Source organism: Octopus sinensis, linkage group LG12, assembly GCF_006345805.1.
Source record: "Octopus sinensis linkage group LG12, ASM634580v1, whole genome shotgun sequence".
Classification (NCBI taxonomy): domain Eukaryota; kingdom Metazoa; phylum Mollusca; class Cephalopoda; order Octopoda; family Octopodidae; genus Octopus; species Octopus sinensis.
Window position 1 is genome coordinate 33,166,185 of NC_043008.1, and position 24,620 is coordinate 33,190,804.

General features: G+C 35.9%; 2 protein-coding genes and 1 long non-coding RNA gene across 5 annotated transcripts in view; all 3 read right to left on the bottom strand.

The window, feature by feature from the left end:
* Positions 1-5,717, bottom strand: part of LOC115217885 (CST complex subunit CTC1-like) — a 133,560-nt gene extending 127,843 nt beyond the window's left edge. For all 3 annotated transcript variants that reach the window (XR_005001454.1, XR_005001453.1, XM_036507832.1), the window contains exon 1: positions 5,059-5,717. Coding sequence is in view for 1 of the 3 variants with exons in the window: in XM_036507832.1 (XP_036363725.1) it covers positions 5,059-5,103 (45 nt within the window). In the remaining 2 variants the exon portion in view is untranslated. The remainder of the gene's footprint in view (positions 1-5,058) is intronic.
* A 6,574-nt stretch (positions 5,718-12,291) lies between these two features.
* Positions 12,292-24,620, bottom strand: part of LOC115217886 (D-2-hydroxyglutarate dehydrogenase, mitochondrial) — a 17,101-nt gene continuing 4,772 nt past the window's right edge. The window contains exons 3-7 of the mRNA XM_029787605.2: positions 24,509-24,531; positions 23,407-23,575; positions 20,243-20,529; positions 17,779-17,953; positions 12,292-13,593 (exon numbers count right to left, since the gene is read on the bottom strand). Of these exons, the coding sequence (XP_029643465.1) occupies positions 13,349-13,593; positions 17,779-17,953; positions 20,243-20,529; positions 23,407-23,575; positions 24,509-24,531 (899 nt within the window). The 3' untranslated portion in view covers positions 12,292-13,348. The remainder of the gene's footprint in view (positions 13,594-17,778; positions 17,954-20,242; positions 20,530-23,406; positions 23,576-24,508; positions 24,532-24,620) is intronic.
* On the bottom strand, positions 13,748-16,266 carry LOC118765594. The gene is made up of 2 exons (XR_005001455.1): positions 16,183-16,266; positions 13,748-13,788 (listed from the first exon to the last, which is right to left on the bottom strand). It is a non-coding gene; the product is annotated as an uncharacterized LOC118765594 (long non-coding RNA).

Genomic DNA, 24,620 nt, shown 5'->3' on the forward strand with positions numbered 1-24,620 from the left:
CAAACAGTTCCAGCTTTTGGCATGTCATCCTTACTGTATACGGCCAAGCATTATCCTGATGGAAGAAAACCTTGGGCGTTTTTGTTCTAGCACTGACTTAAGCCACCCAACCTCCTCACAGTGGATCTCTTTTGTTATCATTTGGTTTGGGTTTAAAGTGAAGTAAACCTTTCATATCCCACCAAACAGATAACAACACCATATGTGAGTGAAGACCTTCTTTAGCTTGGGATGCCAGTGATTCTCCTTCCCCTAACCACTGTCTTCAACGTTTGACATTTTTATAGAGAACCCATTTCTCCTCACCAGTCACTATTTGATCCAAAAAAAATTTCATTCATGAGACGTGGCAACAAAGAAAAGTGCACATTCACTCTCTGCGCGTGATTAGACTCCGAAAGTTTGTGAGGAACCCATTGACCCAATTTGCTGGCTTTTCTGATAGCACACAGGTGTTGATGAATAGTTGAATAACCAAATCCAAGCTTCTCTGCTAGTTCAACAGTTACGATGGGATTTTGTTCCACCAGGGTTTGCAAGATGTCCTCACTGAGCTCTATAGATCTTCCAGGACAACATTCATCTTCTAGACTGTAATTTCTAGTTTATGCTTTTTGTCTGATCCCCATATACTGCATTAATATTCCTCACACTTTTTGTTGTGTTGTTGTCTTTATTGAACTCACAAAGCAAAATATGCCGAATATACTCTTTTGTCACTTCCAGTATAGCTTTGAAAAAATAACTGTTAAAATCGAACTGCACTCTTCAAAACTTGCACTACGAATAAGCACAAGGTAAAATTACTACCTGCTTTTATAGCAAGTTGATGCAAGTAGTTTATCCCGTCCCCCTCTGACTTTTAGTTCATGCAATTGAAAAAATGCTTTATTTATGGGATGACCCAACAGACAGACAGACATAGATAGATGGATGGATGGATGGATGGAGGCACACATACACACACACACACACATATATATATATATATATACACACATATATATGAGAGGGTGTTGAAAAGTTCCTGGCTTTGGGTAAAAGAAAATACATAAGGATTAGTTAATTATGATTTTATTCAACACATTCCCCTCCCAGATTCATGCACTTATTGCAACAGTCTTTCAGTTTTTCTGAATCCTGTAAAAGAACTCAGAAGGTTGGGCCTCCAACCAGGCCTTTCACAACACCCTTAAAGCTAGGAACTTTTCAGCACCCCCACCCCCTCCATACACATACATAATTGCATGGTGTAGCTGCAAAGTTAAGAAGTTTACTTCCTAACCATGTGATTTTGGGTTCAGTCGCACTGTACAATACCTTGAGCAAACATCTACTACTGTAGCCCAGGACAATCAAAGTGGATTTGTTAGATAGGAACTGAAAGAAACTAGTTATACAGACACACACACGCATGTGTGTGTGCGCGCGCACGTGTGTGTGCCTATATATATGTGTATGTGCATGCATGTGTTTGTATCTTGACACTACATATTAATTGTAAATGAATGTCATATAAGCAGCATCATTTGTTTGTAGTCTTCCAAGAAAACTTTTCCAGAAAAGACAAAAAATATTACCTTCTTGATTTAAAACAGATGAGAATTGGTAACAGGAGGGCATCTAGCCATAAAATGTTTGTCTCAGTAAGGGAAGCATCTACATGATTACTTGACATGCCTCAAATAACAATGAAATCTCCTTCAGATCTCAAAATGCTTCCCAACTTGCCTGCCAACAACTAACATGGCTACTAGAGACTTTGATAATAATAATAATTCTCTTAACATTCTGAATTCAAATCCCAGGGAACTTGATTTTATCCTTTACCCATCTTGGATCAATAAAATAATCTAATCATCTTCTATAATAATTCCATTCACATCTAGGATGCTACATATGAATACTAAATAAACCCCACCATATGACTGGTATTTTATCAACTGCAGAAGGATGAAAGCTAAGGTTAACCAAAGTTATAGAATGTAAACTGAGTTATTACATCATCATCAAAATATCTAGTACCCCTGTTGGTTATTAGAAGCCGCTACTAAAGAATTGGTATTTGTATCATTATTCACAGGAACAATACATAAAAATAAATACTCTATTATTCTCTACAGGCATACATTGAAACTACAAGCTATCAAGGCAGTGATAAATTCTAAAGCACCCTACTACTGATGCTGCTTATATGACATTCATTTACAATTAGTAAGCAATGTCAAGACAAGGAGACACACACATCATGGGCTCTTCATTCAGTTTCTGTCAATCAAATTCACAAGATCTGGTTTGGCCTGGGGCTATAGTAGAAAACACTTCTCTAAGTTGCTTCACCATGAGAATGAACCTGACATCTTATGGTTACAATCTGAACTTCTTAATCACATAGTCATATGTATGTGTGTGCTGTTTCTTTACTGTGACACCTATTTACAACAAGTAAACTTGATAACTGCAAAGTCATTGATTAGCTCCAGGTCAGCCACAATCAAACAAGTTTTTGTCCAACATTTTAAATATTCTGTCTATCCACCACATAAGACCTGCCTTGAGGTCCAGGCTTTGTAGCAGTGTGGTAGCTTGTGTATCTTAGCAACAAAGAACTATGCCAGTAGAGTGCAAACTCAAAGTAGGATCTCCCATGCAGGACAAGTCAGAGAATAGAGGCCAGATTAACGTGGACCACCTCTTCCCAGAGATAAAAGTGGGTTTGTATATGGTCAAGGTATGTGGCTTAGTGGTTAGGGCATTCAGCTCACAATCATAAGGTCACGAGTTCAAATTCTTGTGACACGTTGTGTCCTTGAGCAAGACACTTTATTTCATGTTGCTCCAATCCACTCAGCTGGCAAAAATGATTTGTACCTGTATTTCAAAGGGCCAGCCTTGTCACACTCTGTGTCATGCTGAATCCTGAATCTTCCTGAGAATTACATTAAAGGGTACACATGTCTGTGGAGTGTTCAGCCACATGCACATTAATTTCACAAGAAAGCTATTTTGTTCATTGAATCAACTGGAACCTTCACTGTTGTAAGTGACAATGTGCCATATATCTATGGTCAACACCCCTGCCTAGAAAAAAGCATAGTTACAGAAGTATTAATGGCAATTCAAAACCAACATGACCTGGGATAGAAGAGAAACAGGAAAGATAGCATAGGGTCAAAATGAGTGGAGAAAAGTTGCTGATGGACTATACTTCATAGGGCGATGAGAGCTAGTGCTAATTCCATTTAAGACAGTGATTCTCAACGAAGAGTAAATTTACCCTTTTAAAGGTAAAGATTTACATGACATCCTGGATGCTGCAGTAAATAGGAGTGTCACTGCTTCTGTAGCCTAACAGAACAAAATCCTCAAGTATTCAGACTTGTTAATGAACCATTTCTTCCAGCCTGTGGTGTTTGAGACGTTTGGAGGGGCTGGGCCACTAATAGCAAAGTTCTTGTCATCGTTGGCAGCTCACCTTGCTGAGATGTCAAGAGATGTCCATGTGGGTGTTTGGCTGTTCCAATACCTTAGCCTTGCCATCACCTGTGGTAATGCCATGAGCATGTTGGCTTGCTTCATTAGGTTCCATTGAACCTTGTGGTGTGCAGCCAGTTGAGGCAACTGGTGCTGAATTGATTTTTTTTTTCTTTCTTTCATCTTTTTTTCCTTTCTTCACTCAGGTTTGTATTTTCTTTGGTTTGGGATTTGTATTTTAATGTCGTTTTGTATTATATATGTATCATATATATACGTGTTATATATGTAATAAAATAAAATAAACTGAAAAAACGGGTTAATACATCGTACTTGGTTATATGTTATGTAATCAGAAACAGTTACAAAATAAGCACACACGTGTAACTTCACCCCGGCCCCTGAACATTCTTCTCATTTCAATGTTTTAAACGTCAGAGATTGTTCTGTGAAAAGACATTCTGGATTATGTGATCCTGGATTCCCTCCTTGTATATAGGAAACAATGGGGAAGTCGTGGTAAGAAAGCTTCCGATCATAATTGTATGCAATCAGGATTGACCTAGGGCTAAAACAATAACATCTCTACCCTACTGCATTCCTATGCATATAATATGGGTGTTGTGTGTGTGTGTGTGTGTACGTGTATCATCATTTAAAGTGTTGACATGAGTTGACTTGAAATCTGGAGTAGATCATAATGTTCACTGGTAACGTTGTGAGTGTGTATGTTTGACTGTTCAGCTCTCTTGAGCAGATCAAAGTCATTGTCGGCAATCCCAACACATAAAAACAAAAATTAAAGAAACAAATTTTTTCCCACAAACTGCCGATTTTAAAATTACGTTTAACACAACGTTTCTTTTACGAAGACCGAACATTACCATGCTTACCATGCCCAGGAAATGCGATTGATTTTCAAGTATAATTATCGGTACTTTTCTATTATCGATAGCCAATTTTCTTTTTATATACTGAAGTATTAATAAATAAACTACAGAACTTTGATTCAATTCTTTGCACTTTTCCTTCCACATGAGTTAGTGATAGCTATACCGAAAGTCCGCCGTTCAACTGTTACTCTTGTTTCACGAATGGAATAGTTCGTTTACGAATCCTTTAGTGAATGAAAGAAAAATTGACTGTTGATAATAGGAAAGTACTACATAATATTTGTTGAGTTCCCGTGTCCCCTTGAATTGTAAATGATTCATAAATAACCAAATCTCTCTCAAATATTCCCAATCATATTAAAAATGGGAAAGGACACATAAAATGATAAAGGGGAATCTTAAAGAAGATTATCTAATGTATATCTATATAATTCGAAAAAGACAGTAAGGTCGAAGTCAGTTTGTGTTTGAACCTGGAGTGAAGCAACAACAAGATTAATGGAAGCGCTAAGTGGTTAAAGTAGATAGAAAATATTCGGATGAAAAGTGTACAGTATTATAATTATAGAATACTATATATCAGAACAAAAGTGAAATATACATATCGTAGTGGAACTTGTTTACATCTAAATGACTTTTTTAATAATATTTATAAAAAAAAGAAACGACAGATGAAACATAAAAGACTTACAATAGCAGATTTGCCCAAATCAGTTGTTTTTAAAAGGGATTCCATCTCAGATGAATAATTACTGGTTTGTTTGTAATCAAGATGGAAATTTTATTGAAAAGTTTGTTTTACTTGAATTCCGCGCCAAGTATATCAGAGTGACCTCCCTTGAACATAAACTCTGACATAGACTTCGTGGTCGTTTCACTTGTTGAAATTAACAAATCGAATCTTCCTCATGACGTTTGTTCTTGCCATCTTAAAAGACGAAGAATACCATCAAACATGAATTTTAATAACTTTACAGGAAAATAAACGGAAGTGTTATGGCGTCGTTTATTCGTCTCTCCTTTCTATGTCAGTGGCAGGAGAAGGGTAAGGAAAAGGTGAATGTGAAAAAGCAAATATGTAGAAGATAGAATAGCATCGGCGTACTTTCTCGAGTGTGTACTGATTCTTCATAGCTTAAAAAATACATGTTTTTAATGACATGTTCACCAAATATCTATCCGATAGAGTAGATTACGATTATGGAATTCAACAGAGAAAAACATAGCTGGCCGCGCACACTTATTTATCTACAAAATAAAACTTGAAAGTTTGAAAACAATTATATGACGCGTGTCAACGTGTGTGCGCCCACCATTTAAAAAAAAAACCATAATTTACACCATATGAAAAGCATCGGTGGAAAATTTCATTAGAAAATATTGATTCTTATTAAAGGTATAAAAAAAAGGAAATTGGGTGGGCGTACACTTGTGTAAGTCGCAGCATTCAAATCTTTGACAAATGTCAGTCTACCGTCTTAAATAAATAAGGACACTTTTGGACTATGTAATCCTGGGCATACAAACTGATGAAATGAAGGGATTGTCATGACTGGCATTGTAACATGTGACTCTAGTTTCGTTTCCCAAGCATGGCTCTTTAGTAAGTGTCCGCGACCGTAACATTGGGTTAGCAAACATTCTGTAAGTGGAGTCTGGTTGGCAGAAGCCGTATGGGAGCCTGTCGTATAAGTATAAACATGTAAACTAAAGCTGTATTTATATATAAACATGTAAACTAAAGCTGTATTTATATATAAACACGTATACTGCTCTTTGAATACACCATACTTTCAGTAACGGTCGGTAATCCCACCTTTAACCCAGTGGAATAGAATTACGACTGGGAAGAGAAAGGAGCGCACTACTAGTAGTGGGCAGATACTTTGTATATATATACATACACATTTATTTACTCGTTAAAGACCATAGGTGACTCAGAGGGAAAGAGTTTCGTGCTTGGCATTTTTCGAAACGAATCAAAACTTTTAGTTAGTGCAAAGCTCGGAACTCTTGGATCTTTTGACACTTGAATATTTTTAGTTATACTGGGGCGGGGCAAAAGTAGTAACCAGGATAAAATGAGTAATTTCTGATTTCTATTTTCTTCCTACCTGCTTGAAATCATTACATTGCAAGTATTGCATCATTCTGTACTGTTTCATTATCTTTAAAAATAAAAATTGGTCAGCATAGTTGTTGTTGATGAAGTTGAGAAAGTTTGGAACATAGTCAGGGGAGAGGTACTTTTTTCCAAGAATCTTTTCTTTGACTTTGATCCGATTCTAATTAAGGTTGATGATAAAATATCTGGATAATTTTGGCCGTATAACAATAAATATTCTTTTTCCTGTTGGAGTCCAAGTCAATTTTTCTAATTTGATGATTGTCCAAATTCAAATAAAATGAGTATTGACTAATTTTAATAATTTCTTCTATTTAACTGCAAGGTGTGTGAATATATCAGGAAGAGAGCCATTCCAGCAGATTGTGAAGAAGCGATAAAGAATATTTTATGCTGAGTTGTTTGATTTGATCAAGTTTCATTAATTTCATGCCGTGTGCCATTTTTCTATGACCCTCTTTCATTTGACCTAGATATCTTAAATTTTTGTTCCATTTCTGATCTTTATGATATCTAAGTATGGATATTGGTGTATGAGTTAGGTTTCAAATGTAATTCTGAATTTACCTTATCTTGACTTACTCATTTTGCTCCAGCTAAATTTGTCTTTTATATACTCAAAGAGAATAATGATAATTTTCTGAAATAGTGTTCTGAATATGTTATGATGCTTTTCAATGCATTTAGAGAAGCTCATTGTGTTTCTGTAAGGCTGTGAACATTTGTAAAAAATAAATTTTTCCTCAAAGTCAAAAGTGCAATAAAAATTCCTCATTGTGCCCCACTACCACTCTCTACAAACATACACATATGCATATATAGGGCGTATGGTCTAACTTTGACAGTTTGTAAAAAAGTAAAAGATAACACAATATCCCATCCAAAAATAAAAGTATTTTAAAAATGCATTCTTCACTGTATACCTGGAAAGATCTTTGAACACCTTGATTTTTTACTAACAGCTTGGCTTTGGTGTTGCAGACAGTCCAGCTGTGTCTTTGTCAACCATGCCCCACACATAATCCATGGGATTACAATTGGGAGAATTAAGAGGCACATATATGTACATACATATACATACAGATATACATGCCTACATACAAACATATGTACATATATACTTACATACACACATGCATGGTCATTGCTCTATCTTCACTGCTGATTGCATGATTGCTATCTCTTTGTGCTTCTTTGTTGTTAATGGCACTTCAGACTTTCCATTCATGACGTTGCAGATGACTATTCAGTCCCACTGAAGATCTATATGGTTTGAAGCATAGGTGACAGACAAAAAGTTACAACTTCTCCACAAGAGTGGTCCCTGTCACAAAAAGACACAACAATGATGTAACTGTGCATCTCCAAGTAATTAAGTATGCTCCTGTTGCTACTTTTCCATAGCAATTGGACTTTCAATAGATTCAAGTTTCTCAATACACATTGTCTCCACCTCTCTGTATCTCTCTTCACAACTCTCACCACAGTCTTGACCACCTTCTCATAGCATTCATTAATACAGCTCAACCCAGTCCCCATTCACTGACCATGACTCAAGGATTTCAGGATAACTGGTCTATTACTGCCACAAGCAGTCAGCAAGTTCTCAATGCAATCCAAAATTTGTTAAATTGGAAGTGAAATTCTAAATGGATTTACTTGTCATACATGAAGAATTGCCTTGAATTTTTACTCTTTTTTTCTCCCCTTCACCATTTTCTATCCGTCCCTATCTCTCTCTCTCTCTCTTCCTTTTCCTCCTTTACTCTCTCATTGCTCACACGTGACCATCATCCATCCTTCTTTTCCTCACATGATTATCTTTCTTTTCTTTCAGTCTGTTGTACAGACCAAACAAAATTTGTCTGTCTCCTCTCCTATCTTTTCTCCTGTCAAAGAATGTTCTTCCAGCATTCACCACCTTACCTCATCTGGCTTAGCAGCCCTCACTGTTTGTTCTCACTGTGCTGTTTTTGTTACCAACATGACCCTCCGCAAATACCAAATTTTATTTTGGTTCGCGGGAAGCAACTGTTTTCTCAAAGGCACATATTGTTGTGAATTGCTCAAAATGTGGAGAAGATAAACAGCTGACAACTGATGAAGGGTCGTTTTTTATGTTACTGTCTTGTTTTCCATTTGTTTTTCTCACTGTTCACTAAACAAGTTTGTTATCACATTTCATGCTGTTTACATTTTGTGACATCCCGTACCCATATATGCATATATATATTATTTCTATTATGATATATATATATATATATATATATATATATACATACATAGACACATGCATATATAAAATACAAAAGCAAAAGATGTTTTTTTGAATTCCTTTCTCAAAATTTGTTGATAACAAGTAATTACCCCCATTTTTATAAATCATATAATTATATGAATAGCAGTCTTCTTTTGTTTTTATTACTTTTAATGGTATAATCATTAAAGAACAGTAAGGGCAAATAAAACATAGTGCTTTCACTATGTCAACAAATGTTCAATATGTTACTTCATAATCCTTTTTAATAGTAAAAACAACAAATCAAAACCCAGCAGCTTTGTTACTTTTTATTTATTATGGCCAGGTTCCAACCCAGGCCATAGCACAAAGTTTATCCACTACATTTCTTGGTCTAACATCACTGCCTCAAGGTCCCGGATACATTGCAGGCCAGTGTCTGCAACCAAGTTAAAAATGTGTGACGCTTTCTTCTTCTTACATCACTATGAAGTGGGTTCCACAAAATTAATTTGAATGCTTCCAGTTCAGGGTGGCGCACGTAGTGACCAGATAGTCACAACCAGCTCTGCCTGATCTTCTCTTTATTTTTTGGCAGGTCTCCTAAAAGACATTCACTTGTCATATGTTGCTGCCATTTCACATTTAGAGCTATTCGTAGCATCCATCTAACCCATTTGATAATTTCTTTGTCAGTGTCCATATTTCACTGCCATATAATAGCACCGATTCAACAGTTGCAACGAACAGCTTGATTTTGATTTGCCTGAGCAATTTGGAATTCCAAACCTTCTTTAGTTTGTGAAAGACTTTGTAGAGGAAGAGGAACTATGATGCATGCATCTAACCATTCAGGCAAGCAGACATAGAGAGACATATCATCATCATCATACTTATATTTTGTCCACTTTCCAAGTTGGCTTCGCTTCTACAGTTCATCACATGTTCAGTTAGTTTTTATTTGGAGTGACTACTTTCCTAAATGGCTCAGAGGACAAGGCTAACTTCTTTTATTTTGGTATGGTTTCTATGGCTGAATGCCCTTCCTAAGGTCAGCCATTTAACAGAGTGCACTGGATGCATTTTATCAAGACACCAACACTAGAGAGGTTCCCATATCTTCAGCAAAACAAGACTAGAGGGTCCTCATAATCTTACATTGTTTCCAGTCATTCACTACAAAAACAGGGTCCTTAAATGTATCCTTTTTCTTTTTATATGTTTATGTCCCTTCATTACTGGCAATAGGTTAGGATAATTGTTATATTGTGGCAGAAGTAATTGTCTTCTTATCTCCAGACAATAAACTTGTTCTTGTCTTTAATGTTATGTCAACTTTGGAGAATTCTTGAGATTACCTCCCCTTCTCATGTGGAACTGTTCTCAATTGCTAAATGGTTACTGTGAAACATTCTTCACAAAAATGTGTCCTGGCCATGACTTCAAACTGCATCCGGTGTGTGTGTGCGCGCAGGTGTACATGTTTGCACATGCACATTGACAGAGTCAGACAGACAAACTGATATAGACAGAGATGGATGGATGGGTGGATAGACAGACAGAGAGGTAGGTAGGCAGGCAGGCAGATAGATAAATAGACAGACAGACAGACAGACAGACAGATAGACAGACAGAGGTAGACAGAGATAGATAGACAGACAGACAGACAGAGACAGACAGACAGACAGACAGACATAGGTGTGCATGCTTGCATACACAAATGGGAGAAAACATACTCAGCTCAAGTTCAAAACTGATAATTCCCTCCATCACTACTCAGGATTTCTTGCTGCTGTTTGTTATATTTCCATGTGACAAAAGATCCATCTTTTGTTGCCTGAAGGATTACATGTAACAAGAAAATCTGACAAGTAATAGGATGAATCATTAACTTTGAACTAGTTCAAATATGCTCAGGGAATATTTGAACCCATAAGACAGCCATTCACTGCATTTTGTCATGGAGAAAATTTCTTGCTGATGACAAATGGTGTAAATACATCTAAAATCAGCTCACAGTGCCCCCTACCCAGACTATGAAATACAATTATTTTAAGGTGGTTATCTCCTCTTCAGTCACAGAAACTGGACAGGGAGCACCATGAGTTGATAAGAAAGACTGTCACCCTCATGATACTGATAAATAAATATATGAGATTTTGTCTAATATAATGATTCAATTATTGCTATTTAATCTTTCAGGCTTACTTGAAACAGCTGTAAGAGAATATGTTGGATTTTTGCAGATAATAAATTATATTAATGCTATATCTCCATTTTCTTAATTTTCTTTTGAGTATATATAAATATAAAAATGTTAAAAGTATTATATTATCAATAAACATTCTTTTTAACCCTGTCATAACTGGATTTATTTATTTAGAGATGCTCTGTGTTTCTTTTATTTACTTTAAATATAACAAAGAATTTAGTAAAATAACATCATTATCATTAGGCTAGTATTAGGAACATAAATTGTGACTAAGGTCTGGTGGAAGATTTTAATTCAAAACTTATGAAAACAAGACATTTGTATTACAAAGCCAGAGCCGGTCTCAGCCAGGTTGGTATTGAAAGGGTTAAAGTTAAGGCAAAAATTTATATCAGACTTTTTCTTATACATCTTAAGATAGCAGACAAAGGACAAAGAAGTACTACTGTACATTTGCAATAAAATATTCAGAATATTTGAATTCCTTGAGGCAGTATATTAACAGAATTATCAATGAATCAGACAAAATATCTTGCAATATTTGTTCCAACCCTTTATGTTCTGAGTTTAAATTTTGCAGAGGATAACTTTACTGGTCATCTTTCAGGAGTGTGGAGTGGATATAACAGGCTACAAATGGACAGTAGAGTTCAAATCCTCATCTAACTGGGGGGGGGGGGGGCTCCAACAACAACAACTAAAACACAGTTGAAGCATACTGCCATTACATCAATATTATCTCTTTGTAGGGTGGCAAGCTGCTAGAATCGTTATCGTGTCAAACAAAATGCTTAGCAGCACTTCATCCTACTTTACATTCAGAGTGCAAATGCCACCAAGGTTGACTCTGCTTTCATTCTTTCAGGGTCAATAATATAAATACCAGTTAATCACTGGAAGTCAATGTAATCAACTTACCCCTTCCCCTGAAATTGCTGACCTTGTGCCAAAATTTGAAATCAATATTTTTTCCTTGTAACATCCTATATTTCCAACACATGCTGGCATGATGAACCCCACCCACTTCATACTCACTCTCTCCCTCTCTCCCACTCGTCTCTCTCTCCCTCCCCTCTCTCTCTCAAACTGCCTCTCCCCAATAAAAAGGATAACACAAGGCATTTGAATACCTTATTCAAAATTTGTAGATAATTATTATCTTCACTTTTATTTAATTACATAATTATCATTTTTCTGGGATTTTTCCTTTTACTCCTTTCATGGTATCATCTTTAAAGAACAGTGAGGTAAACAAAAGGTACTGATTTCAACAATTGATCATAATTTTTCAATAAACATTCAATAAGTTTCTTAATTCTTTTTAATGATAAAAAAATCTACAAAACCCAACCATCAAAGATTTATTTTTACTCTTTATCATTTTCATGGAACATCAGTAGAATCAAAGAATTTCCATTTTGGTATAGAAACAGCAAAATTTTGTAAATGGTTATAAAAGCAGTTGTCCCAAGCCTGATGAAACGGATGTCTTTAACCCTTTAGCATTTAAGCCATCCTGTTTTATGTTCAAACCAACCAGACTTGGCCTCTCACACCTACCGTACAATGTCATTCTAAAAATAAACAATCACATTTTCAAAATCTTGAGACTACAAGATACTACATGATTAAACTTTTGAAATGTGGATAAGTAACCATTACATTGGATAAATTAATCTGAATGCTAAAAGGATAAAGACAAAAAAGAAGTTAAAAAAATACAGTTTATTTTGTTTATGGGTTACAGTAGGAAGGACAAACTTTTGTATGGTTCCATGATGAACTAAGGAAAGGGATGGGAGAAACTTATTCCCAAACAAAAAAACTTAACCTAAATATTTGTGACAAAGTAGGCTCAGCTAAAGGCACCCTTGATCCAGGTTATGGCATTAAACTGGCCAATAGACTAAGTCTAGCATCCAAAAACAGGTATAGTCCATAGAGTAGGCAGCCACATACTTTCTGCCTATCCTGCTTCATTTCACAAGACTTATTTCAACTTGAGGCTATAGTAGAAGACTACTTACCCTTAGTTTCATGCAATAGAATGGGACCCAGAACAAATGCAAACTTCTTAATCACAAGGCCTTGCTTGTGTCACATGAAAATGATTTATGACAAAGTCCATACCAGTTTCTATAATTTGTTAATTTGATTCTCATTGATTCATAGTCAGTGTTCCATACTAACATCAATGGGATAGAAGTTTAAAATTTACATTATTTATGCAATAGATTTACATTACCCCTCAACCATAAAGTGAGAATGTAGCCATTTTAGTGACCCCCAAAAGACTTGGATATTTAGTACAATTGTTTACAATGTTGGCTAGTCTGCAATGTTAACAAGCCATACATCTGAATATATATATGTGTGTGTGTACAAACAATTTTTACAAAGCATTGTTAAGGAAACATTTTGTATGGGTTTAATATACCACATGGATCCAATAATTTCTTCATTTGTTTCATAAGTTCAACTGAAAGATGTGACTGACTATGGTGTAAGTATTTGACCTTGTGAAGTCCAATGCCATGTTCGGCACTAATGCTACCCTTAAGTTCAGCAACATAATCAAAAACATATGGTTCTATTAAATTCTGAAGCTCATCATTATATTCAGGTGATGTTAAATTTAAATGGAGGTTACCTGCAACACAAAAATATGACAAATAATTAAAACAGTGGAGATATATTAATTTGAAAATGGTATTAAACATTATAAGTCATTTTTTGAGACAGAAGAAACCCAACAAATTAACTTGTTTAATTGAAACCTCATATCAATCGTTTTTATTTTTTTTAAACCACAATTTGTGAACAAATAGTGTTATTCATTATAGTTCTTTAATTACCTATCACTGACCACTGCATTTCTGATAATAAGGAAGAATCTATAACTTTGTGAATTTTGTTTGAAGAACACTGGTTTTCTTTACCAATAGCTATGTCTCAATGAAAGACATAAACACACACAAATACATATGACATATTTCTGCACAGTTTCCACTTACAAAATTCTAACAAGATATTAACCAACCTAAGGCTACAATAAAAGACATCAGTATTACTTGGGATCAAACATGAAACCATTGTTCTCTTTACATAATCATATGTCACTTTTAGAGAAAAGGTTAGGAGACACAAGGGAGAGATATTAATTCCACATAAGCTCTTTATATATTACATGCATATCTAAGAAAGCAATTAGGAGATAGCAATAAAATAATCCATGAAATATTCAAATAAAATATGATGGAATCGTTTATCATTTATGTGTCTTAGTCACTGGACTGTGGCCATGCTAGAGCACTGCTATGAAGTGCACCGTTAAGCAAATCAACACCAGCACTTATTTTTTAAGCCTGGCAAACATAAGGGATTGTTTAATATCACAGAGGGTATTTCTATATAAAGGAAAATTATGAGTAAAACCACCTTTTTCAAAAAGAAAAAAAAAATGATGATATACAATGCATTATGCTATAAAGCAAAGGAAGAGATACTGATATTTCAGACAATTTTCCCTTTGTCAATGAAGAAAGGTAGGGAAAAAAAGAAACAAAAACTATTTTTATTTGAAAGCGCCAGTTCTTTTTTGGTTTCTTCACCAATGTCTACATCTTTTGTCAATATATATTGATTTCAAATTTTGACACAAAACCAGTAATTTCAAGGGAGTGGGTAAGTCGATTACATCAACCCCAGTGCTCAACTGGTACTTATTTTATTGATCCTGAAAGGATGAAAGACAAAGTTGACCCCAGCAGAATTTGAACTCAGATCTTTTGTCAATGTATATTAAAAGATATAAGCATGCACACACACACACGTATGTATATGTGTACATGTATATCTATATATATTCTATACTGGCATAGATTGGATGGTTTGACAGGATGTGATGTGTCCAAGGACTGTATTAAGCTCCGGTTTTATGATTGGATGCTCTTCATAATGCCAACTACTTTATAGCATGGATTGAGTGTGTTTTTCATGCTACCTACACTGTTGAGGTCACCATCAGCTCACAAGACTATCAACCTGATCAGTTCAATTCAAGAGGGCAAGGGGATTATAGTGAGGGGGGTGCAGAGCAAGTTCCTATGGAGAGATCTGCATGGCTACTCACATACAGTAGAGGAAAGAGGGAGAGAGGGAAAGAAAAAAGGATCAGTAGAAGCTGTAAGAGACAGATAATGGTGATGGGGTGCCCATGTTGCCCCACAAGGCTAAAGCTGAGCAGAAACGAGTGGGTGGGTGGGTGGTATGCAAAATTGTATGAGAAGAAGAGGAGGGTGGGAGACAGACTGTCAAAATGGATAGAGTTGAACTGTTGAAACAAGAACCATGCCTGGGGAAGATGAGGGGATGTAGAAGAGTGGGAGTTGAGCAAGCATTAGGAATAGTAAAGATGATACAGTTGCTGTGTGGGGGAGACAAGAGAGAGAGATATGACATGAACGGGTAGTCTGTAGGAGCCAGGAGAAGAGGGGAAGAAGTGGGCATAATTCATGAGGAGTGCGTAATTCATAGGAGTACTATAATGGGCGGGAACCCAAGACATAGCACTTCTAGAACTCAGTTTTGCTGAGAAGGGGAAGTCTTTTTGAGAAATCATACCAACAGAGATCCCAGTCTTTTGTCTCAGGCTAAGGTCCTAAAGTCAACCTAGGTCTCGGTCTTCATAGGTCTCCCTCCCTGCCAAATTAAATGAATGGCACTTTTTTATACAGCTGCCCTTATCTATATGCATCACATGTCCACACTAGTGTAGTCTTCTTTCTTGAGCACAACATCAGTTTCCTCTTATACACAGTTCTTCACTGAACACTTTTGTACTAATTCTTTCACACACACACACTCACATTGCACACCTAACATTTCTTTCTTGTCTTCTCAAGCCCTCTGCATTCATGGCCCATGTCTCACTACCAAGCAGCATTGCAAATCTAACACAAGCACCATACAATCTATCCTTAACTCCTATGGAGAAAAATCTGTCATCAACATTGGTAGTAACTTCCTGAACTTTCTCCAACCAGTTCTTACTCTAACACCTATACTTTCAGAACAACCACTTCCATTGCTATTTACAAGTTTACCTTAAAGCCCCTTCGATTCCAGGTTTAGCCAGGAATTTCTTCTCAAACATGATACCCTGTCAAATCCTTTCACCAAATCAACAAAAGCTAGGAATAGTGATTTATTCTTAGCTAAGTATTTCACCTGCAGTTACCTCACAAGAAAGATAGCATGTATGGTGCCTCTTCTGGGGACAAAACCTAAGTGCATCCCATCCAGGTCTACTCTTTCACAGATCAACTGGACTATAACTCTCTCTTCATGATTTTTATAACTTTGTCTAGAAGTTTGATTCCTCTATAATTGACCTTGTAGCAGTTTATGACAATACTTCTATGCCAGTCACTGGGTTTAACTACCTCCTGGATGACTTGATTAACTATCCAGGTGGTAATCTTGTATCCTACTTCCCCAGGTATTTTAAGCATCCCAGTAACTATCCCTGATGGCCAATAAACTTCCCCCTCTTCATATCCTTGATTACTTTATCTACCACACTGCTGTCAACTTGAATCGCTGGTCCCTCTATTGAGTCAGCATAAGGTAATAGCTGCTTATCCCATGAGTCCTCCACGTTCAGCAGCCTTTCATAAGAGCACTTCCATGCCAGCTTCTTTTGTTCCATATTGATGGCGAGTTTACCTTCATCATTCCATAAACACTTATCACCAATGGTATCTTGATTTACTCTTGCACATAAGCTTCATAATTCTGAACACCGCCCACCTCCAGTCCTCAAGTTAGAGGACATGTGCAAATCTCTTCCTTTCTGCCTCACTTTTAGTCAACTACACAAAATCTGTCCACAGTATGAGACCATACTATGGGATCATACCTGAAACAGTATGATTGAGAAGCAAACTTCTTATCCTCAATCGTGATATTTACTTTGTGTCCATCGTTAAATGTAATGTTAGCGCCAGCAGAGTTTAATTCAGAACATAAAGGGACATAACTCAATAGAGCTTGACATTTATACTGTCACTCAATTGTTTTTGCTACTCATTGCTCTTAATATTTATACCAACAGTAAGGTGGCAAGCTGGCAGAATCGTTAGCACGGCAGGCAAAATGCTTAGCAGCATTTCGTCCATATTTACATTCAGAGTTCAAATTCCGCCACAGTCGACTTTGCCTTTCATCCTTTCAGGAGTCAATGAAATAGGTACCAGTTGAACTCTGGGGCCAATGTAATTGACTTACCACTCCTGAACTTACTGGACTTGTGCCAAAATTTGAAATCAATATTAATACCAATAGCTAATGCAGGCACAAATTTTGATGGAAGGGAACAATTAATTAATTCAGTTACTGTATATTACTGGTATTTCTTTTATCAACTGCATGAAAGATGAAAGGCAAAGTTGACATTAGCAAGATTTAAACTCAGAACATAAAGAGATGCAACTAATTACCACAAGGCATTTTATCCGTCACTTATTATTTATGCAAAATCTCTCTCACAATTCACCACCCAGTTCATCCTCCACACCATCATTTTACATTTACTTTTTGTAGTAGTATGTGTGAGATGGGCCATCCCCATCCAGGTTGGTTCTTAATTGGAGTCACTACCCTCGTAGACGTGATTGAGGGACTACAACTATATTGTAATGCTCTGGGTGTCATAAGATTTCATTACCTATGAGCCACCTATACTGAGACTGTATAAAATATACAATCTTTTCTTTCTAACAAATTTTCAAAGTTTCAAAGAAATTTTTTTTAATATTTTGACAAACATACTTACTATCTCCAACATGTCCATAACCTACAACCCGAGTATTAGGAATCGGAGCAGTCCGTTTCCTGACATCAACCACTAAATCATAAAACTTTGACAAACACAGAGATAAATCATATTTGTAGCAATATCCATCCTTCAACAGACTCTCTGAAATTCTTTCTCGAAGACACCATAAATTCTGGAAAAAAATATATATATATATTAAAAAAATTTGAAATTTCAAACATAGATACAAAGCTACTAATTTAGGAGAGAGAGAGAGTATTATCAATCAAACCAACTCTAATATTCAAAAGGATGAAAATTGAAGTCAATCACAGTAAGATTTGAATTAAAAAAAGGAAAGCATAATTATTTGTATACAGTCTTGACTGCACAATAAACCACAAATTTTGAGGGAGGGTTTAATTATACCAGTACTTAACTGATACTTTATTTTACCTCCTACTAAAAAGATGAGCAGTGAAGCTGATCCTGATAAGAATGGAACCCAGGACATTAATAAGGGATGTAATTAAATACCACCAGACATTCTTACTGGTGTTCTACTAATTTTATCAAATCTATCAAAAAAATAATCAAAATAAGACACAAAAAGAATATGAAAAATACGCAAGTATAAGGGAAGGTTAGCGCAGAATTTGGTGCCAGGATGAAAAGTAATATTATCATTAATTATAATATTAATAATAATTATTCTTCCTAATTTTTGGCACAAGGCCAGTAATTTTGAGAAACCTAGTGCTCAACTGGTACTTATTTTATCAAGCCCAAAAGGCGAAGTCGACTGTAATTGAATTTGAACTTAGAACATAAAGAGGGACAAAATGAAGCTAAGCATTTCGTTCAGCATGATAACTATTCTGCCAGCTCCCTGTATCATCATCATCATTCAACGTCCACTCTCTATGCTGGCATAGGTTAGATAGTTTGACTGGAGCTGATGAGCTGGAAAGCTGCACCAGGTTCCAGTCTGAGTTGGATGCCCTTAATAATGATAATAATCCTTTTTACTAAAGACACAAGGCCTGAAATTTGGGGTGAAGGGACAAGTTGATTACATCAACCCCAGTTTTTTCACTGATACTTCCAAAACGAAGAAAGGCAAATTTGATCTTGATGGAATTTGAACTCAGAACGTAGTGGCAGATGAAATACCGCTAACCATTTCGCCCGGCGTGCTAACGATTCAGCCAGATCACTGCCTTAATGATAGTAATGATAGTAATAATAATAATGATGATGATGATAATGATGGTTTCAAATTTTGGTACAAGACCAGCATGTTCAGGGGAAGCAGGCTAAGTCAATCTCAGCACAATTTGAACTCAGAATGTAAAGATGGAAGAAATGTCATTAAGTATTTTGCCCAACTTGCTAGTAATTCTGCAAGCTCACCACCTTCTTAACAACAACAACAACAGCAACCCTTCCTACAATAGGCACAAGGCTTGAAATTTTGGTGGACAGGGTTAGTCAATTACATGAACCTCAATACTTGACTGGTCTTTCTTTTATCAACCATAATGAAAGGCTAAAAAAGATGAAAGGCAAAAATTGAGCTTGGCAAAATCTGAAGATAGAATATAAAGCAGGAAGAAATGCCACTAAGTATTTTGGATTACAACCAAGAAAAACAAAAAACAAAGTCAGCTTTGACGGGATTCAAATACATTATGTAAAAGAATGCATTGCTGTCTTACAAGGTGACATGAATATGTGCCATAGGATCTTGATAACCAATAAGGGAGCTTCCCAAAAGCAACTCGACCTGCTGGAAACAGCAATCAAATCACCTTCAAATCACACTATACTCTCTTAAACAAAGGCTATATTGAGCTATATAGAGTATACAAAAGAATAATATGATATTTCATTATAGATTTGTTTAATCAGTGATGATCTAAGGTTAAGCAACAATCAAGTTTACCCTAAGCTAATGAGAGAAGCTCTCTTTATCATGGCTCAAACTACCAAAAATTGCACTTAAATTTCCTTCAAATCACATCCAATCATCTTAAATAAGGAAACAACACATTGGACAATGTAGTCTTATATATATCTTTTACTTATTTCAATCATTGGACTGCAGCCATGTTGGGACACTGTCTTGAAGGGTTTATTCAAACAAATCAACCCCAGTACTTTTCCCGTTTTTCAGTTTGGTTATTCATTCTACTGCATTTTTATTTTTATTATTTCTTTTGTCAAACAATTAATTTATGGAACATAAAGAAACCAACACCAGTTGCTGAATGGTGATGGGGATAAACATAAACACAAAGTTCAAACCCCACTAAGGTCGACTTAGCCTTTCGTCTCTTCAGGGTTGATAAAATAAATATCAATCAAACACTGGGGTTGATGTAATCGACTTGCCCACTCAAAATTGCTGGCCCTGGACTTTCTTTATTTACTGCATAATGAAGTAATAATAGAATATAACTAAAAAAAAAAAAATATCTACCTTCATTTGCGTCATGTCTCCAGCAAGTGTACCATCAGTGACAGTGCCAGTTTGCATCAGATCCTCCAAGAGGACATTAATTTTCTCTTCATCATGGTTGCCATTAGATCCTGATGTTTCGATTAATACATAAAATGGATATTTACCAATGGGAGAAGAGAGTTTTAAGTTCTGTGTCACTACTTTCATAGATTCAGCATCAATAAACTCAAAAGCTGAAAGAATCTCAGCCAGTTTTTGCTTTGTAATGGTAAATATTTTGAGGACATCAGAAAAACTGTTGCAACCTAAAAAAGACATGAATCAACAGAATTTTTAGTGCTTTTGGTCGTATATTTATGCATGAATATGACATCCATGAGGTGTCCAGAGATATCTGAACATCTTTTTGTCTTTGCATATTACAAGATTTAATTTATGTTCATGATAATTTTTATTATATTTTTCCAGATGTATACATACATAAAAGAGAGAGATCAGTATATGTGGGCCCCTTAGGAGTTCTCTGCAAGAGTTGGAGCTCTCCTAAAAAAATTTTAATACAATGTATTTGTTTGCGATGGAGAAATTGATGGCTTTTGGTGTTTTGTATCATGATTTGTTTAATTTTCACTTTCATAAACATTGCCAGTGATGGAAACTGGAAAATATGTGCAGATCAGAGTACCCAGAATATGGACATCCTTTACAGAGAAACAGACTGCATGAGACATGGTCCATCATTAGGCACACAGCTTGAAAAAGACTGTAAGTAATTTTTCATTAGGTGCCTCATTCAGAAAATCCACTCAGGCTGCAGTCTGCCCATGACTGATGACGATATTTTTATATGTAAGATATAACATACATGTGAGCCATGAGAAAATGTAAAAAAATTGAAAACTCATCCATATCAAAAAGCTGCTGCTGCTGGTCCCTGCATTTAGGAAATGTCACAGACATTGGTTTATTGATATCTGAATTTGAATTTAAAAGAGAAATGTGCTTAAATTTATATTTTGCTTCCCAACTATATGGTTCTAGATTCAGTCTCACTATGTGGCAGTTTGGGTAAGTGTCTTCTAATATAGCCTGGGCCAACTAAAGCCTTGTGAGTGGATTTGGTTCATGGAAACTGAACGATGCCCATCATATATGTGTGTGTGTGTTTGTCCCCTAACAATGCTTGACAATGGTGTTGCTGTGTTTATGATCTCGTAACTTAGCAGTTCAGCAAAAGAGACCAAAAGAATAAGTCCCAGGCTTTACAAAAAAATAAGTACTGGGGTCGATAAGTTTGACTATGATTCTTCAAGGTGGTGCCCCAGCATGGCCCCAGTCTAATGATGGAAACAAGTAGGGGATATAAGGTAATATATAAGATAATATATGGAAAAATGGATGTTAAATGATGATGATGATTTATGGATATATCATCAACATTGTTTAACGTCCGTTTACCATGCTAGCATGGGTTGGATGACTTGACTGAGGACTGGTGAACCAGATGGCTGCACCAGGCTCCAATCTGATCTGGTAAAGTTTCTACAGCTGGATGCCCTTCCTAACGCCAACCACTCCGAGAGTGTAGTGGGTGCTTTTACGTGCCACCAGCACGAGGGCCAATCAGGCAAAACTGGCAATGGCCACACTCAAATGGTGTTTTTTTCACATGCCACCTGCCATCATTTTAACACCCACTTTTCCATGCTCACAGACACTGGATGGAATTTGTTGTGGCACATTTTCTACAACCAGATACCCTTTCTGTTGCCAACCCTCACCTGATTCTAAGAAAGGTAATATTTTCCCATTGTTTGACAGGCTCTCAACGAATACTGGAAATGAAAAACACTGCATATATGACAGGGACAATCATTTTACAACTCTCATTTGGTGTCAAGTCAAGGAGACACAAACATTCACACACCCACACACATACATCCATATAAAACAATAATGAAAGTAATGTTTCTCTGAATTAGTTACATCTGTACTATAATAAAGAAAGCTGCTTATCAGCTGTCTACCAAATAAACCATTATTTTAGCACAACATCTCTTTTTTACTACTAAAATAATCTTGGAAACGAGGTTGGATCGCACTATTTTAAGGTCATTTTCAGGCAATATTTCGATTTGCTTCTGATGTTTCACTTTCATCCAATGTTTCACACATGCATAGAGAAAACTGATTTGCCAATTCTGACTTATGAGGTATCAAATCATTCGGTAATCTTTTAGCTACCAAATAAACTTTATTTTCATTTACATATTTTTTACATTATCTCAACAACCAGCTATAGTTATTTGAAATTCACTGCTCTACACAACCAGGATTCATTAGAAAGTGAAAATAGTTTCACACTTTCAATTTGAACCAAAATTACAAAGTGCATTATGAGAGTAACGATGCGTGAATAATGAAAGTAATGTTTCTCCAAATTAATTACATTTGTATTATAATAAACTATGTCTTTGGCACAATTTTGAGGTCGTTTCTAGGCAATATTTTGATTTGCTTGTAAAGTTTCACTTTCGTCTGATGTTTCATGCATGCGTAGGATTCTACTCAGATAAACATTTAAGAAAATAAATACTGTATTAAAATAAGCCACAATCAAAATAATTTCATTAAGACAGCAATTTCTCTGTATATTAGGTTGTCAAGAAAGTTCTTGCGATTTTTAACCTTTAAATTCAGATGCACATATCTCGGCTCAAACAAAACTTTATTAATTGAAAACACTGAGGTTAGAAGCACTTCTAGGACACATCAAGTCCTGTCAAATTCTACAACCCATGCCAGCATGGAACATGTATATTAAATGGTGATGATGATTTTTAGACCCAAATACATGCACTCAAGTGTGTGTGTGTGTGTGTGTGTGTGCGTGCACGTGCGGGTGAGTGTGTGTGCATGTATGCATGTGTGTGTGCATGTATGCATGTGTGTGTGCATGTATGCATGTGTGTGTGCATGTATGCATGTGTGTGTGTGTGTTTGTGTGTGAGAGAGAGAGAGAGACTCTGTGCCTAAATCTATGCTTATGTTTACCTGTATAAACTTATGTCAAAAACTTGTAGCTTAACCTTTAATAATAAAATAAGTACTAAGCAATAAAATAATGCTAGCTTGCAGGGAAATGATGAAACAAGTATAAGAATAAGAGAATATATATTTACCTAAAAGTGCAACATTAACATTATTGGGTTTCTGTGGACAAGAGATGGAGACTTTGGTAATTATACCCAAAGTTCCTTCTGAACCAATGAAGAGCTGTTTTAAATCGTATCCAGTGTTGTTTTTCTTCAAAGAGTTCATGCAGTCTAGAACTCTGCCATCTGCTAATACCTGTTAATGAAAAAAAAAAAAAAGAAATATAAATGTAAAATAGATAGGTAATATAAAAAAGGAGTAATTACTTTTTATACAACATACAAGCCATATGTGGCGTAATGTAAAGACAAATGTCAAGATATATATCGTAAATCCTCAAGTATAATCCGCTTTCTTTTTTCCAAAGTTTAAAGGTCAAAATCCCTAGTGCGTACTACATACGAGGTTAAAAATGAAAAATATTTTCAAAGCAATGTCCAAGTCTCTATTTGCTGTCAGGCAATGTTTATTCAGATGCATTTTGTGATGTCGGGCGCGAAAATACCTTAAGCTAAGCCTGACAGCAATGAAGTCAAAAGAATCATCCATAACTTGCAGTAAGCAACATTTATTAAAATAAAAGTATTCAGAACACAGAATAACATGTAACAAAAACAATTTGCAAACATATTTACATTCCCATATAACAGTTAAGAACATCACCATTACTGTATTACGCATGTGTGGAAGTGTTTGTTCAACTAGGTGCTGCTGGCTTAATTACGCACGACTCCAGTTAGAGAAGGGGTGCGTATTATACACAAGGTTTAGGTTTTTCAGAGGTACAGCCCCCTAAAATTCCCCAACTGTATAGCTTACTCAATTGCACTATTGAATAAGTGGTTGCATATTTCACATTCCATCTAGAGATTTTGACCAGTCACTATACACTGTCAAAGATCCATTGAATGTAAGAATCCCTTACTTGAATATTAGATATGGGTTTCTGACTTGAAGGGCATCCAACCATATCCTGCCACAAAATCAGTTCTCATCCAAACTATGCTAGTATGGAAAAAGACATTGAACAAATGTTACATATACATCACACACACACACACACGCAGGCACATACAAACATGTGCATCAACTATCAGTTCACAGGGGAGTTTTCCTTAGTTCAATTGCCATTTCAAACCCTTGCCCTTTGCCTGAGAGTAAAAACGGGAGATAACTGTTTGTGTCCTTTGACACATTGCTGCATTGATAAAAATAGATAGTTTCCCCTTTCTATTTCAAA